General features: G+C 27.1%; 1 protein-coding gene across 1 annotated transcript in view; it reads left to right on the top strand.

The window, feature by feature from the left end:
• The window catches only part of LOC100197076 (PR domain zinc finger protein 14), a 49,899-nt gene that overhangs the window by 27,122 nt on the left and 5,456 nt on the right, over positions 1 to 17,321 (top strand). Inside the window, exons 3-4 of the mRNA XM_065791161.1 lie at positions 6,402 to 6,578; positions 7,554 to 7,770. Coding sequence (XP_065647233.1) covers positions 6,402 to 6,578; positions 7,554 to 7,770 — 394 coding nt within the window. The remainder of the gene's footprint in view (positions 1 to 6,401; positions 6,579 to 7,553; positions 7,771 to 17,321) is intronic.

Below are 17,321 nucleotides of genomic sequence, written 5' to 3'. Positions count from 1 at the left end.
ATTTACAAATGAATGACAAATCACCAGTTACAAAAATCGTAAAAACATATTGGTATTCGATTTTTTTACAAATAAAAACCACACATTTTTTCTCGCTTAGAAAAAGGATGTTAAAGTTTCTGCTGCAAAATTATTTGATCAAATATTTGCAACAAAAGAAAATAGTCTTAGACTAAAATTAGATGATCGCACTAAAGGCAAACAAGGAGAATATCACAATCGAACTCCTTTTTTACCGAAGTTCAAGAAGCTCTAAATCAAATTCAATTAGCAGCTAAAAAACCAAAATAATCAAGACCTCCACTGATCAGTTAATAGAATATAAAGCAACTGGTGTGAAATCTGAAATTTGAACTAGCTTTTCACAGAATTTATTAGATAAAATCTGTTCGTGAAAGAATTGTGATTTAAAAAATATATAAGTACTAAGAAATAAAAAAATATAATTTTTTTTTATAATGAAGTATGAATTGAAATATATAATATTAAAAAAATAAATACAAGAACAATGTTTAATCAACTTAATAGTTTAATTTTTTATTTTTAACAAAACATTATTAAAACTCCAATTTTTTCTCGACTTTCTGACAGTTTATTCTTGATTTCTCCCAGCTCTGTTTTTTCTCGATTTTGAATTCTTTGCTAATAAGTTATTTAAAAATATCTTTTTATTATTATTTTAATTATCAATTAATTAATTTCTAATTTAAAACATTAGAATTTTTAAATAAATAATTCCCCAAAGTTCCTAAACAAAAATCAATTTTAGAATTTTATAAAATACGCAAATAGCTTTAGTAAAAATTTTTATTGGTTGATTTTTAAATTACCGCGCAAATTTTTAGGACCATTTTTTTTTTCCTTTAACTTTTTTATTTTATTTATGATGCTTAAATTACCTTAAACAATTAAAAAGTTAAAATATGTAAGTTTTGGCTGTTATTATTTTTGCAGTAGTAAATTTATTGTTGTTTTTTATTATTAATTTTGATCGTTTCATTAAAACAGTGTTCACGGTTTTTAATAAACTGAGAATATTAGGACCAGAAGTATCTCTAAATATCACTATTTGCGATCACTTAATTTGAGCCTTGTGTTTAATAATACAAAAACTACAAGTGAACAAGACCTTGGTGTTTTAATATCTAATGATTTTAAATCTTTAGCTCAAATAACTAAAGCAGATCCTTTAGCTATTCCAAAGCAAAAAACATTTGTCGTTTGACATAAAATTTTCATTAACTTTACTCTCTTATACCTTTTTTTCTAAGCCTCGAGGATTTTTTATTTTATACATTAGACTACTATTCATTAAAAAAACTTGTAGTGGGAATGTTTTTCTAAAACACATCTAACTTGTATTAAAATTTTCATATATATATTAAAAAAGGCACAAGTTATCCAATCAAGTGTGGACTCTTTTGAACATTTTTACATAGTATTTTAGTTCTCAGCGTTTAAAAGCTTCAAGGTTGATTTTTATAGAGAAAAAGTGTTTTTTGAAAGAGTCTAGGTGGAAATGGCAACTATAGACTTTCCTATATTTATTACAAATGTTTATTTATGTTTTCTTAAAGAATTGGTACTTATAATTTGGATATAGAAAATAAGCATATAATGCTTTTTTTCCTATGCGTATTGTTTGTTTTGATTTTTGCACTAGATTTTTGATGTTTTCTTATTTTATTTCTGTGCCGATTTTACACCAAATACACAGCAATATTGCACAGCCAATTTTCAATTCTCAAGTATGAGGCGTTTTATCAAAAAATCATCAGTTTTTCCAGCACAAAAAATGCAATAACTTCAGATCCACTTAACTTCTAAAGTTGAAAGACTCCTCATTTTTTAAGATTTTTTTTAGCTTTATACATGTTTTTTTTAACTTGTATAAAATTATTTTTGTAGCCATGTATAAAAATGTTGAAAAAAAATATCCTGTGGCTACTTTAGCAAAAATAATAATGGTCAATTAAAACATGTTTTGATTATCTGTGGTGTGTTTTGATTACCTGTGATGTGTTTTGATTACCTGTGATGTGTTTTGATTACCTGTGACTAAGGAATTAGTTATATGCCTGGTATTTGCAGCCTAAGTTTGCAGTGCAATTTTAATAGTGCACTACAAGGGTGTAGTGAAATATTATTTTCTGATGCTCAAAGAAATTTCAAGATAAAAATGTTTTTTTCATAACTTTAAAATAAATTACCAATATGGGTTAAAAGCGAGATATTAACAATTAATAGCTATAAATTTCAAGCACAACATATTGTTGTTAATATTCTAAATGTGTCATTAAACACTTATCTATTTCAAAAATATAACTTTAAAAAATTCAAAAATATTCTTTTCAAGAATATTTTTAAAGAGGAGGGGTTGTGGCCCGGGGAGAGAGTTTTAGTTGCAGGTTTTTAGTTGTAGATTTAGTCAAGGTTTATTCTCAGTCTGAATAAGTTGAAATTTCTTTTTATCTAGCATACATATAATCCATGTTAACTTTTTGTTTTGAAGATGCTCTATTCTGTTTATAGCCCTACTTAACTTTCTGGTGTTAGTAGCTGTTGAGTCTGCTCCAATGTATATTGCAGCAGACTCAACTATTTTGTAAATCTATATAAAATTGTTTACACCAAACTGCTTCATTTTAGTTTGGTTATCATTAGTGCAGGTTTGTCTTAAAGGCTAGGCTCAGGAGGAGAGAAATAGAATACATATTTTCCTCCAGATTCATTAGTGACAGTATAGAAGTCCATCTTTTTGTTTTTGAATAGTATTTAAATTATAACTAAGAAAAATTAATATTTAAATGTTTTTTTTATACTGACTGATGCAAATCATTTATCTGAAGTTTTTTATGACCTTTTCTTTTCCCCGTAAATCTTGTGGTATTCAATAGTCAGTTTGTTGTCTTTTTCATTAATAGTTCCAAGATCTTGTAGAACTGCAGAAGAAAAAACAGTAACTTCTCTGTTACTTCTTCCATATCTCAAGCAAGAATAAGAAGGTGATTTGTAATAATGATGGACTCTTATTTTATCATCAATTTTGACATTAACTGGTTGGAAGATTTGTTTATCTTCTCAATAACATCTACATCCATTTCTTCATTCAAAAACAGGTTAATACCAACTTTTAAATAAAGAAATGGATGTAGGTAACAGTCTTTAGATTTATTTGAGGAATCTAAATTTACTGGACAATTACAGATTGGAGAAACAGTACACTTAGAGCAAGTTGGATCTTTGTTGCATATAATATTAAAAAATATTAAATAACATATCATTTAATTACATAACTTATCTATTATAAAATTTTCAAGGGTTGCTTTTAAGGGGTTTTTAGGTGATTTTGGGGTTGGCATTTCAGAAAATAAAAAAATGGCTCTTAAAGCATTGTTCTTCAGCTTTTGCCTCCTGGACAAGAATTACTTTGTGTCCTTTTTATTTTATTCATAGAAAAAAATTAAAATTTTTTGGATCACATACACAGGAACTGTTTTTTGGATCACATACACAGGAACTATTTTTTGGATCACATACATAGGAACTATTTTTTGGATCACATACACAGGAACTATTTTTATCAGAATAAAATTAATATTCTGTGAAATTCTTAGTCTAAGACTTTGTGATTTATTTCAAATATTGAAATAAAATATTTTACATATTTATTTCAATATTTGATTTAAAAGAAATAGTATCACAAATCCTAAAAGCAGTATAAGATTGAAATTTGAAGAAAGTGATTAATATCGAAACAATTAAAAGTTGAATTATGTTGAAAATTTAAAAAATGATCATGATTTCATTTTTTTTTAATTGATAGACTGCTTGCCCAAACCAAACTCTCAGTCGATGTAGAAGCACTCCTTGCATTTTTTTACCTATTTGTCAGTCGATGTAGCAACACTCCTTGCATGTTCTACCTATTTGTCAGTCGATGTAGCAACACTCCTCGCATGTTCTACCTCTTTGCTAGTTTTTTGATACTACTCCTAAATCTAAATTTTGATATTATTACATATAGACATTTTCAACATTTTTAATGAATTTCAATTTTTTTTCAAATTAATTTCTTAAAATTAATTTTCAAAATTAAACCCAAAAAAATGTTTCGATTGTATGCGGTTAAAATAAAAGTTTGCTTACAAAAAAATGTATTTAGTAATAAAAGATATTATCATTAATTTCATTTACATTCTTCGGGAGTGTTCTTCAAATCTGCATTTTTTTTTTATACAATGTTTTTGTTCATTCTGCTTCTGACTAAAAATGATAACTTTATTTACTATACTATATTCTTCTAAAAAGTATCAAGCCTTTGGTAATTTATTTTGAAGTAATGACAAAAAATATTTTTATTGTTTATCTTAAAAATCTCTTTGGAATGCTTAAAAATTTTGTTTTTTTAAAAGATAAAACAATTTTAAAATATTTATAATGAATATTTTATAAACGAATAATTTATTCAGAGTAATGTTATCTTTTACTTTTTGGCAATTAACCGTTTTTAATAATAAATAAAGATAAAAGTTTCTGTCTCAATGACAATAAAGTAATCATGCAAATTCAGTTTTTTAGGAAGTCATTATTTGTATGCCCGTACAAATAAGGTTTACATAATAGAAATATTATTTGTACAAGAAAAAAGTTTATATACTTCATTTTTTTGCGACATCAATATATTGATGTAGTGCTATGGGTGTTAAAATTTTCTTCTTTTGAGATGCGACCGGCAGGGTTGCAAGTTCAAGTCCTTGTTGGGGAGATTTTTAATTTTAATGTTTTGTTTCAAAGTAGTTTTATGTTTTTTAACTATTATTGTTGTTTATTTATAGTTATATTTATTATGTATTTTCATCTTTTAAAGTTACATAGAATAAGTAATAGAGTAAATGCATACATAACTGACTGATTTAGATGTAGTCGCATTGGAGTATACTGACTTAAATAGGGATAGGCACTGTGGAGTGTACATACATTGACAGACTTAAATAGGCATAGTCACAGTAGCCTGTACATGCATCGACTGACTTAAATAGGCATAGACGCAGTGGAGTGTACATACATCTACTGAGGGTTAAGGTTTGGGCAGGCATTCTTTAAAATAAAATAAAAGTATTTTATTATTCATTTAAATTAACTTTATAAATTAATTTAGTTTGTATAAAAAAATTATTTGGTTAAATTAAACAAGAATTTTAAGTGAAATTGTCCAATTAATAATTAATAAGTTATGTTTAAATACGTGTGTACAACAAAAAAAAAATTAGTTGTAGGTGCATACAACTAAGAAAAAATGAATTGTTAAAAAACAATTTTTTTAATGAATGAACTTTTGATCTTTAGTTCGCTATTTTATTTTACATCAGGAAAACTAAAAAACAAAAGAAAAACGTTTCATTTTTCTTTTAATCTCATTATAAAACATTAATAAAAATACAAAATATTTTTTTTTTTTTTTAATTATTGTTGAAATTATGATTTAAATTTTAATATTTTAATTCATTTTATAAACCATCAAAGAAAACTAGAAAAATAAAGCATAAAGTGCAATGTAATAATAAAAAACTACAAGTCACAACAGTCTAAAGGAATTTAGCAGTGATTTTAAATAAAAGAAATCATAAAATAAGATATAAAATACTTTTATATCTTATTTAAATCTTATTCAAAATTATCTTATTAAAAAAAACTTATTCAATGTTTTCTTATAAATTAAATGCTTGTAACTCTTTAGCAGATATGTATACAAAATTAAAGACAAAGGAGTTGAAAAGTATATAAAAACTTATTTAAACTTTTTATAGTTATTTTAAAACAAAACCAAAAAACTCAAATGATTTATTTTAAAGTATATCTTATTATTTTTATTATTAAATAATAAATTCTTAATTTAAAACATTTAAATTGTTAAATAATTCCTCAAAGTTTCCCCCTAAACAAAAATCAATTTTAATGTTTCAAACAATGCACAAATAGCTTTAATATAATTTTTTATTGATTGATGTTTAAATTACTGTGCAGATTTTTTGGACCTTTATTCAGAAATATATAATTGATCGAATTGATTTATTGGTAAGTAAAATTTGCACACCTGTAAGTAAGATAACTCAGCAAACTTTTGAAGATGCTAATCAGAATGTTTTAATAATTGTTTTTCAACTTTTGAATAGTAACAGTAAAGAATAAGTAACAGTAAAGAAACATGATATTAACTTCCAGTCTTTTTTTTAACAAATGCTCTCATGTTTATTGATTTGTCAAACCTGCAGATCAAAAAATTAATTTTTCTTTTTTCAATTAATAATAATTAGAAATGTTGCTGAAGAATATTATATAAATAAGAAAATAATTTGATTTTAACTGTTATATTTTCATAATTCATGTTACTTATTTAGGTATATAATGAGGAAAATACCAAGGTTTTGCATTATCTAGACTGTCAAGATGAAGAAAAAAGTGATTGGATGAGATTTGTTAACTGTGCTCGATTTGAGGAAGAGCAAAACTTGATAGCTGAACAATATGGTGATTCAATATATTATAAAACATACAAAAAGATAAATCCAGGGGAGGTGAGTAGTAAGTATTATAAATAATAAATGCGTACTGAAAATTTAATTAAAAAAATAGGCATTTTATGCATTATTTTGTACACTACCCTAGAACAATGTCTTGAATTTTGAAAATAACTGGTTAATATTCTTGCAGAGTCTAAGATAAGAACTGGATATCTTCCTGTCAGGTTGTCTAGTGTCAAATTTGTTTGGTTGGGCACGACAGATAAAAAAATCAAAAAATAAATCAATTAATATATTATTTTGTTATAATTCATCTTATTTTTATGATTTTTAAATGCAATTGGGATGGGGAATAATGCAGAAGAGTAAAGCTTGCCTAGATTACCTCTAAGAAAGAATATATGTAAAAGTGAAAGAAAAACTTTTGTGTTTCTTCTCTGTGTATGATTGTAGTTTTGTGTTATAAATTTAAGATGAAATAGTATGTTAACAGAACAAAGTTTGCCATGATTACTTTTTTATTAATTTCATTGTGAGCACAAAAGTTCAAAGTTTATGAAACGTAAAATTGTATATAAATTTCATAGTTTTTTTAATATAAGTTTCTTCTCTGCATATAATTGTAGTTAGTATGTATATTTCTGAGTTGTTATTTATTGTGTATATATTGAATTGTTATATATTGTGTATATATTGAATTGTTATATATATCAAACAATTAGGTGGCAGAATTAAAACCTTTTTTTTTTAATAATAATACCATTTTTTAACAGTTAAATCTGATCAAATAGAATTTGCATTTTTTTTATCTGTATATTTTTATTCCAGTCAGTTCACCTAATTTTCCATTTAGAAGGTACCCTAATACATCTAGAAGACACCCTAAAAAATGTTCTTATTTAGATAATAAATAAATATATAGAAGGGTGTCTCCCTTAAGTATGTGAGTTTTTTTTTTTAATTTCAATAATAAAATTTAAAAAAAGTTTTTAGTTAAGTTTGAAATATAAATCATAAATATTATTTCAGGAGCTCTTAGTATGGTATGGTAATGCTTATGGCAATGAACTGCGAGAGATGTTCATCCCCTCGATAATCCCTTCACCTAGTCCAAACACAAAAAACAAGATTTCTCCATCTGATGAGGACTTTCAAGAAAGTTCTCAAACAATTTCTGATCAAAAAATTATAAAAAAGCAAAATTTAAAAAAATTAGAAACTGCAGATAATTTGGATCATGTCTCAGGTAGTTTTTTCATTACTTTTTATATTAGTTGTTTTAAATGCTTTAATGTTTTAGTTTAGTGGTAGTGGTTTTAGTTTATGCGGTAGTGGTGTAGTGGTAAGAGCGCTCGCTTTGTAAGCGAGAGGTTCGGAGTTCGACTCCCACCACGTCCCTGGAAGTACCGCGCTCAACTTAGTTTCTCCGCGCAGCGGCCTTGCTCGGTTGCAAGGCTCGTGTTTCGGAGTTAAAGAGTTGAGAGAGGGTTGCACCACGAATAACAACTAAAAAATAAAAATAATAAAAACACAAAAAAATGAGTAGCCTCCTCGACTGTAGTGGCCCCCTCGGGCCTTGGGGAGGTTCACAAAATAAAAAAAAAAAAAAAAAAAAAAAAAAAGTTTCCATTATTTTAGTTTACATTTTATTAACTTGATAATAGTTACAGTTTTTATTAATACTTACATTATCTATTACAGGCTAATTTTTTTTTTTTTTCTTTTCTTTCTATGATAATTCACCTCGCCAAGGTTAAGGCTACTTTAGTTATGGTTACAATCCTCTTTTAACTCTCTGAAATACAGACTCTGAAAAACAAACCTTGACAAACAAGGCCACTTTGCGGAGAAATAATTTGTAATAATTCAAAAGATAAAATCCTTGTTTATATATATATATATATATATATATATATATATATATATATATATATATATATATATATATATATATATATATATATATATATATATATATATATATTACAGTTACTTTCATTAGTTTCAAAAAAAACTTCAGGATTCAAAAACTTAAATGCTTTTCTGACATTTATGTCATTGCTGGTATTACAGAACCCAGCTTTAAACAGTAGGGGTCAAATGCATTTCCTAAAATAGTTTACAAATAACCTCTTCTCAAAAGATCTTGTCCTAGACCTTTTAGTTTTGATTTTATAACTCAGAAGAAACTCTAAACAGTATTTATAGCACTAGTAGTTTCTACCTTTTTTTTTCAAATTAAGCATAAGTGGTGTGATAAAATAACTTTCTGTTCTGTAAATGCATTCTAATTAAAAGTAGTTTAAATATTTGATGTTCTACTAAAAGCAATAGTTACTAGTAGTTACCAATAGTTACATTTGATATATCTCTTGTTGTCGTGACCACAATCAGAAATATCAATCATTTCTGTAATTGTAATTACTAACAGATTGATTTAACATCTTTTAAATTATGTAAAGTATTTAATAAATTTTCAATTTTTAGAATAGAACTTCAGTTTTTGTATATATGAGCTAAGTTTCTGATCATTTGATGTTGATTATCTCTAAAATTTATTTGTTTTTAATGCAAGAACTTATTTGACACTCATTAATAGATACTTTTTTTATCCAGTATATCTTTAGCATTTTGGATCTAAAAAATGATTTTTTTTTTAAATACAAAAGTCGCACGCCATGGTAGATACCTGAAGACATGGTGGGTGTATATTATCAAAATTGTTTGTCTCCCAAAGTATATAAAGTTTTCTTATATAAATACTGTTACAACTCCTCCTTGAGGAATGTAACATTCAAGAGCAACATTTTTCAGAAAGTTTGAGAGGCACTCTCTGTTCTTGATTGCTTCGGTGTAGGAAGCTACAACATCATGAATCTCACTTAATTGCCGATTGATCTCCATTATTCAATGCTTTGTTTGTGTCTGCATTTCCAACGTTTTCAGCATCATCCGTTTCTTTGCCAATCTCTATCGCTGTATCCGCTAACTCATTCAGTCATTCTGCAGTCCATGTCATAGTCTTAAGTGCTTAACATGGTGTGGCATCTTATCCACCTTGACTACTTGATCCACAATCTTGTTGCACAACGCCCCTCAGGGGGTTTCAGCCACATATGTTTAACAACTCTAGAAGTTTTTTTGTTTCCTCATTGACATGTCAATTTTTTGTTCCAATTCTTTGAGCCTTTCCTTATAATTATACAGTTTGTATATTGGGCTCACTCCTGTTTTTTTAGTAGAGATGTTATACCAATATAAGGCTTTCGCTATAGAGATTTTTGATCGTTCCACTGTTTGCTTAATAGTGCAGTAGTTTCTCTCGAGGGTCCCATTTTCTTTCAAGGAACAATATTCCTATTCTCATTCTAAGTAACTAGTCACACAACTTTTTCATGATTTAAAATAAGTTAAAAAAAAATCTTTCAAAAATCATCCTATACAATAATTTTAGAAAGATATTGAAAAATAGTTTCAAACGTTTAAATTTGTCCTAAAAAATACATGCCTACATAAAAAAAAATTATATATAATATTTTTTGTTAATTTACACAAAAGACGTTTATTTTAAACAAACACAATAGTTAATTTTTTATTTTATTCACGAAAAATAAAAACTTTGGAAAAGATTAACAATTAAAAGTTATTCATAACGTAACAGTTTTTTTTATTGCATTAAAATTGTTAAAACATCAAAACAGCCGTGGTCAAGTTGTAAAGAAAAAATTATAAGCCTGGTTAGTTACAGCATGCAATCGCGCGCCATTTCTGTCCAAGCCTGCTTGTACATAATTCAAAGTTGAGGCTAGATTTCTCATTACAGAGTTGAGCAATCTAGTATAAATTTGAATCAAAAAATTATTTTGCACTGGTAAACTGTGAAAGAATGATAAGAGAATGTATTTTTTAGTTCATTTTTGACTAATTTTGCAACCACTAAAAATTATGTTTTTAAGTATGACTAAGAATGGTAATCTTAAAATTAAACAATTTTTAGAAATAAAAGATCGTTCACCTTTAGTTTGAGTAAGCCAAACTGTTCCTTAAGGTGAAGCATCTTCAGCAGTAATGGCAGATGCTGCTATTTGTTCTTCAACTAAGGAGAACATTGAGCTCAAGATGTCCTACTTAACAGATACTTTCATTGAGCTTTAGATGGCCTACTTGACAGATAAGGCAGACATATAGTTGTCCTCGTGTACTTGAATGGATTTGAAGAAGAATAGCTTTGGTAGAATCTCTTTTCCCTCGATTTTTCTGTGCAATATTGATCAATAACCTTCACAGACTCTAGTGTGTTCAATTCAAAATAAAATTCTTTTTCACAAAATATTGAAATTTGACTTGCCAACAAAGGTGACAGAATTCGAGAGCATGTCCAAAAAGCAAACAGTGTTTTGGCATTCATGGTGAGGTTTCGCTTCATTAGGCATTTTTTAAAATATAATTCTTATTTCTTACTTTAAAGTGACAACTAAATGATAATAATATAATAATAGCCTTTTTCCAGAAGTTAAATTTAAAATATTTAAATTAGTATAAAAGTACTATAATGTATGTCAGTTTCCAAGAACATAAGAAAAGAAAATTAAAATATTTTTAAAGAGAAACCCATTGTAGAATATTTATTACACTCAAAAAAAAAAAAGAAATTTTTAAATAATGTTAAAATGAAATTTGTAAAAATGTTATAAAAATGAAGGAAAAAAAAAACTGTCATTTACCTTGTTGCTATTATAGAATTAAAAAAAAAATTTTTCTTTCCAAGACAAAATAGATAGATTTCAAAATTTATATTTTTGTGATCCTGACATAGTGGGCTTTCATGCCCACAATGTCGTTTATCTGTGACAGCTACCTAGGGTTGTCATGAATTTTTGGCAACAGTGAAATTTTATAGAGATTTCATAATTAACAATCTTTTTTCCCTTCTTAAAAAACATGTTGAAAAATCTCTTTAAAAATTTTAATTTTGTTTCAAAATGTTAGTTTCTATACAATAAATTTTACAAAATTACTTTTTATTTAAAAATGTTATGTTTTTAAGTTTTCTGTAAAATTTCTTTAAAAGAAAAAAAAATTGTGTAATTTTTGGCACCTATCACATCGTTGAGTGTCTTGGTGCGTTCAATTAAAAATTTACATCCCTAATGTACACTCCAATGCGACAATCTCTATTTATATCAGGCAACTACTGCTTTGAATATATTTAAAGTAGTAAAATTAATAATATAAAATTATTTATAAAGTATTAACCTAAAATTATTAAATTTTTATAAAAAGTATACAAAAACTACCTAAAACTGAACACGATTTTTTTTAATGCTAAACAATGAATGTCGAATAGAAAACTGAAATTTCAGAATTAGGTTCATAGATTTTAAAACTATTGTTTACAAATTTATTTGCTTTTTTATTGTTTATTAATTTAAAAAATTATATTATCAATTTAAAAATTATAATTAATAACTTTTTTAACGTTTTTTTTTAATCAAATAACTACATAATAAAAATTAAAATTTTTTTATATTAATTCAAATAACTTGTTAAAATTGTTTATAATCGTTCACCCACTCAATGAAATTGTCTCGCGCTCGCACCTACAGCTAACTTATAACATATATCTGGCTAAGGGTTACCCGAGTGACATGTATAATATTACGCTTTTATATTATAACTTAAGTACTGTTACAATTTTTCAAGTTTAAAAGTGTCTGACAAGGAATTCCCACAGGATTTGATAAAATTTAGTGTTTTTAACACCTCTGGTAACTGCTACCTTCCAAAGCCACCATGATCTAAATTCCATAGTTGAATATCATTTCATGCTTGTGTTGGAAGCGTGCACTAAAATATTTTTAGTTTTTATAGAGTTATGTAGGTCTGGCGGCCAAAGACTCTTAGAATATAAATCATTTAGCAAACTTCTAAATAATGTATGTTCTTCATAAACACATTTGATATATTTGGAAAAGTTATAGGCAGAAAAACCGAGTTTTTATGGTATCATTAACTTTTGGTTATCTTTAATAACTCTTAATATTGCAGCAAATCTTGACAATCCTTTTTAATCAAAATTGACAATAACTAATATTAGTTCATATCTTTTTGGAATTCAGTTGAACATTTTTTTAACTATTGTTTACATACAAAAGCTTATATATAAATTATATTAGTGTTATTTGCATATTCGTAGGCACTCCATACGATTTTACTATTATCTTTTTCTCAGGCTATAATAAATACCAAAGTACACTGATAATAATGAAATATTTTTCAGAATGTGTTCGTTTTTTAAATTTGGATAACTGGTTTCCAAGTTTAAAAATTTATGTTGGGTTCAATAATGCCTATTTTGCGTCAAGATTTGTTGAGTTTTTCTTAAGGATTTATGGCACCCAGAGCCATGCTGTAACTTTCAGGGGCCCTGTGCTGTAACTTTTTGTGGCCCTTGAAAAAAAAATTTTTTAATTTACTTGAATTTATTTTTATTGGGTTTTATTTCTAAAAAAAAAGTTATACAAAAAAAAATTATTTATCAATTTTCCTTGCTCTTTGACGTTTGCATTTTCTATTGACAGTATTGTAAATCCTGAAAGTCTTTCCTGTGACATTGTGGAACGCAGATAATTTGTAACTAATTTTGAATTAGTTTGAATTAGTTTTGAAAATGATTGTTCACAATAAGCAACGGTAATGAGTATTATTAAAATTATTTGATATACGCGATACATATATTTGGACATAATTCTTCCAAATTCCTTTCTAAAATGAATTCCTAATTCTCTATAATAGCACAATTATCTTCTAAAATATATCTTAAAATAGAAAGTTCTATTTTGAACTCCTCCTCTTTAACATCATTTCCTAAGTATTTGACAAGATTTGAACAATTACCATTGAATTCATTTGTAATCATAGTTTTTAGCTTTTTACTTTCGAAAAGAAAACCATTTAATTTGGTTTAAAAAACTATAAGATTCAAATCATTCTTGCAATGAATCTTTTACTTGATCAAATAGTTTATTAAAATAAGATTCTTTAAACTTATCTTCAGCCGTTTGAGTTAGATGGTTATACTCATCATCAATTTCAGAAATGAGATCATGTATATCAATATCATCGCAACATCCAACTGGATCAATCTATTGATTCAATTTCTTCATTTGGTACATAAGTATCGTAATATTTCTCATTTGCTTTATTTTTATGGTCTGTATAATAACAATAGTCAGCCAATCTCTTGAGATGACGTACTCTCCGTTTTGACTAAACTAGGTTCTGGTGATTTATCAAGACAATCTTTGTTTCTACTTTATATTTGAGTATCACAAGAAGAACGCTCAGTGAGCTGTGCTATAACATCTATATCTACCGATGCTTCGTATGCTTCTTTTATAACCTGTTCAAAATTGTTAATGAAATCATCAAGAATAATAGCCTAGCCTTTGTATGTAGTAATGCAATATTAATTACCATATTTTTTTACTAAAGCAATTGGCTTAAAATGTGCTTTGATAAAAAGTGATACCAAGTTGTTGTGAACACAAAAAGTTCATAAGATTTTATTTGTTTTATTAAAAATGAGTTTTACAATCTGGATGACTATTTTGAAGTTTATATAGAAAAAGACTAATTTCATTTATCTGGTATTTCACGGCTTTTATACTTTTAAAATAATATCAATAATCAGATTAATTTTTAAATATTTTACTTGAATAGCCTACCGCTTTGTTGATGCAGCAAAAATTTTATATAAATTTTTTAATGTAGTTAAAAACTTTTAATCGTGTTTTTAACTCAATCATTTATAACTAAAGTAATTTTATGTCTACCACACGGCGTATACCATGCTTTGTTGTTGACTTTTAAAATTTGTGTTTTCACTCTCTTATATTCTTCTTTCATATTGCTTGCGTTATCATACGACTGATCTCGGTAATCAGCAATCTTAAAGTTTAATCTTGAAAATCCACTTGAAGTTAAGCTTATCTTTATCGATGGAAACAAACGACAACAGAAGCAGAAACTTTTTCCTGTCGAGTTAGAATATAAAAGCCGATTTCCTCATTTTTTTTCACCATTTCTTATTTGTCGGTAAAAAAAGTGTCACTGAAACATCTTCCTTGAGAATTTCTTTTATAATGGATATCTTTAATACTTTTTGGTGACTGCTCTACCAAAAACATCCGTTGTTTGTTGTCGATTTCAACAGGCCATGTTGCTGGATCTATCATATCGTAATTGCATTTTGATTAACTGCCGCTCTCCGTTTGTAAATTATTACTAATTTCTGAAGTCTTGTTAGATATAATATCCTAGATATTGACGCTATTTGATCCTGATTCACCATCTAGATTCTTGTTCTGGTTATAGAAATTTTGAAGTTCTGGCTCATTCATATTTCTTTAACATTATTGTTTTCAAATTGAAATTTACAATTTAAATTGCATATTTCGATTAAAGTAGTGTTCAAAACTGACCAACTTTCGCCTCGTTTAAAAAAATTTATTTAACGATCCAGCAAAGCTATTTAATTCTGCTACTTTCCGGATCTGTTTCGGTCTTTGGTGTGCCGCTTTCATAATATCTTTTCGACATTTGAGGTAATTAAATGTTGCATGTAAGTTTAAATTAAACGACAAGTGAATTTAAAAATGTTAACAAAACTGTTTAAAAAATAAAAAACCAAAATTTGAAACAATAAAACAACAGAACTATTTGATATATTTGAAATATATTTAAAAAATATTATTTTTCATATTAAAGCATTATTAAATTAATCAAATTTTTTTTGCTTCCATTTGATTGATTTTTAGATTAAAACTTTTCCAAAGGGAAATTTTGAGCAGAATTCCATTTTCATTTGAAAAGAGTTTCATTCGATTGGGCGTACAAAATTAGGAAATATTCCTCGAACTCTTAAAAAAATAAGTTTCTAATCGAAAAGTAATTTAATACTAAAGATTCTTAAGATTTGGATTCTATTGCTAGTTTCTTATAAATAAGTTTCATATTAGAAAATATTATTTTTTCAAATTTGGGGCCCCTTAAATATCGGGGGCCCAGTGCGGTTGCTCTTATTGCACTTGCAAAAGTACGGCTCTGATGGCACCAAATTTTGATAATAAATTTATTTTTCAAATGCCATCAATGAGAAAGAGTTTCATTGAAGTTCTTATGCTAAATTATTTTTGTTTTCTTTTTTACTAAAGAATCAAAGTATTCAATTCTACAAATTATTATTCTCATATTAGGGGCCCCTAGGTAAGGATCCCACTGATCGTTTGCACCATTTGGGGCAATTGGATCAAAATCTATAAAAGCTTTGTTAAAACTGTAAAAATTAACTTTAGATGAAGAAAAAAAGCTTTTTCAAACTGTCAAAGTGAACAAATTCATTTGCATTTATAAATATCAAGAAAATACGTAAAAACTTAGGGCTTATTTCCCTCATTCAGGGCAATTGGGCCAAGAACAATCAAAGCTCTGTAAAAACAATAAAAATTAATTTTAGTTAATAAAAAGAGTTTTTTTAAACTGTCAGAATAAACAAATTCATTTATATTTATAAATATTAGGCAAATATGTAAAAATACACAGAGCCTGTTTTCCCATTTTGGGGCATATTGGGCCAAGAGTACAAAAAGCTCTATTAAAACCGTAAAAATTAAATTAAGTTAAAGAAAAAGAGCTTTTTCAAACTGTCAGAGTGAACAAATTTGTTTACATTTATAAATATCAAAAAAATATGTAAAAATTTCAGGTCTAATTCCCCGAATTTTTCATATTGTCAGAGTAAACAAGTTCATACACATTTAAAAAAACCCAAAATATATGTAGGATCCTAGTGCTCGTTTCCCCCATTTGGAGCAATTGGGTCAAAGGCAATGAAACTTATGTAAAAACTAAAAAAATAAACTTTAGTTAAAGAATGAGAGCTTTTTTATATTGTAAGAGTAAATAAATTCATATACACGTATAAAAATCTAAATTTTTCGGAAGGAGATATCTGTAAACTATAGAAATGCAATACCTTGCTTTGTCCAACCACTGTCTGAAATACTCCATGTACTTTCTTCTCGGGCATTTTGAAATTAAAAACTTGAGAAAGACTTTGCATTGGCACAAGCTATTACTCTGATTGTTTCCCAGTTTCCTGATTGTAGATACTTAACTCTTTTTTTAGCAACTATTTTTCCAGGACGATAATCAAACTGCATCCCAGTCTCATCCATATTCCAAATGTTTTGCAATTTCTGAAGTAGGTTGTTTTCCGGTAACACATTTTTAAGAATGGAAAAATATTTTGCCACTTTACAAGCATTCATACACTGATGTCCAATAACTGCTGTACCTTCTGGTTGATGTCAAGTTAAATCTTTGTGCCTTTTGCAGATCCCACGCCACCACTTTTCTGTAAGAGTTCCATTCTAGAATGCTTTTTATGTTTTAAGGCAAAATTTTCAGTATATTTTAGAAATTGCAATCCAATTCCTAAAGCTGCACGATTATATGCAAAATCAATTAGGTTTCTTTTCTTCTTCTTCATCTAAAATAGTTGGATGTCCAGGTTTGGCTTCCATTTCCGTTCAGGGCCGTCCCGAAGAGGTCTTCCATGGTGGGGGGGGGGGGGTTATGTATTTTTTGCCAACTAAAGACACCAAAAAAAAAAGGTCCTCAATATTTACAATTTGCCAACTATAGTTCAAAACTAATAATTGCCAACTATAGTTCAAAACTATAGTTCAAACTCAATGTGCTTACTCAAATGTTTAAATGACAGCTTTGGAGGGT

This window comes from Hydra vulgaris, chromosome 02 (genome assembly GCF_038396675.1).
Source record: "Hydra vulgaris chromosome 02, alternate assembly HydraT2T_AEP".
NCBI classification, from domain to species: domain Eukaryota; kingdom Metazoa; phylum Cnidaria; class Hydrozoa; order Anthoathecata; family Hydridae; genus Hydra; species Hydra vulgaris.
This window is presented reverse-complemented; position numbering and strand designations above follow the sequence as displayed.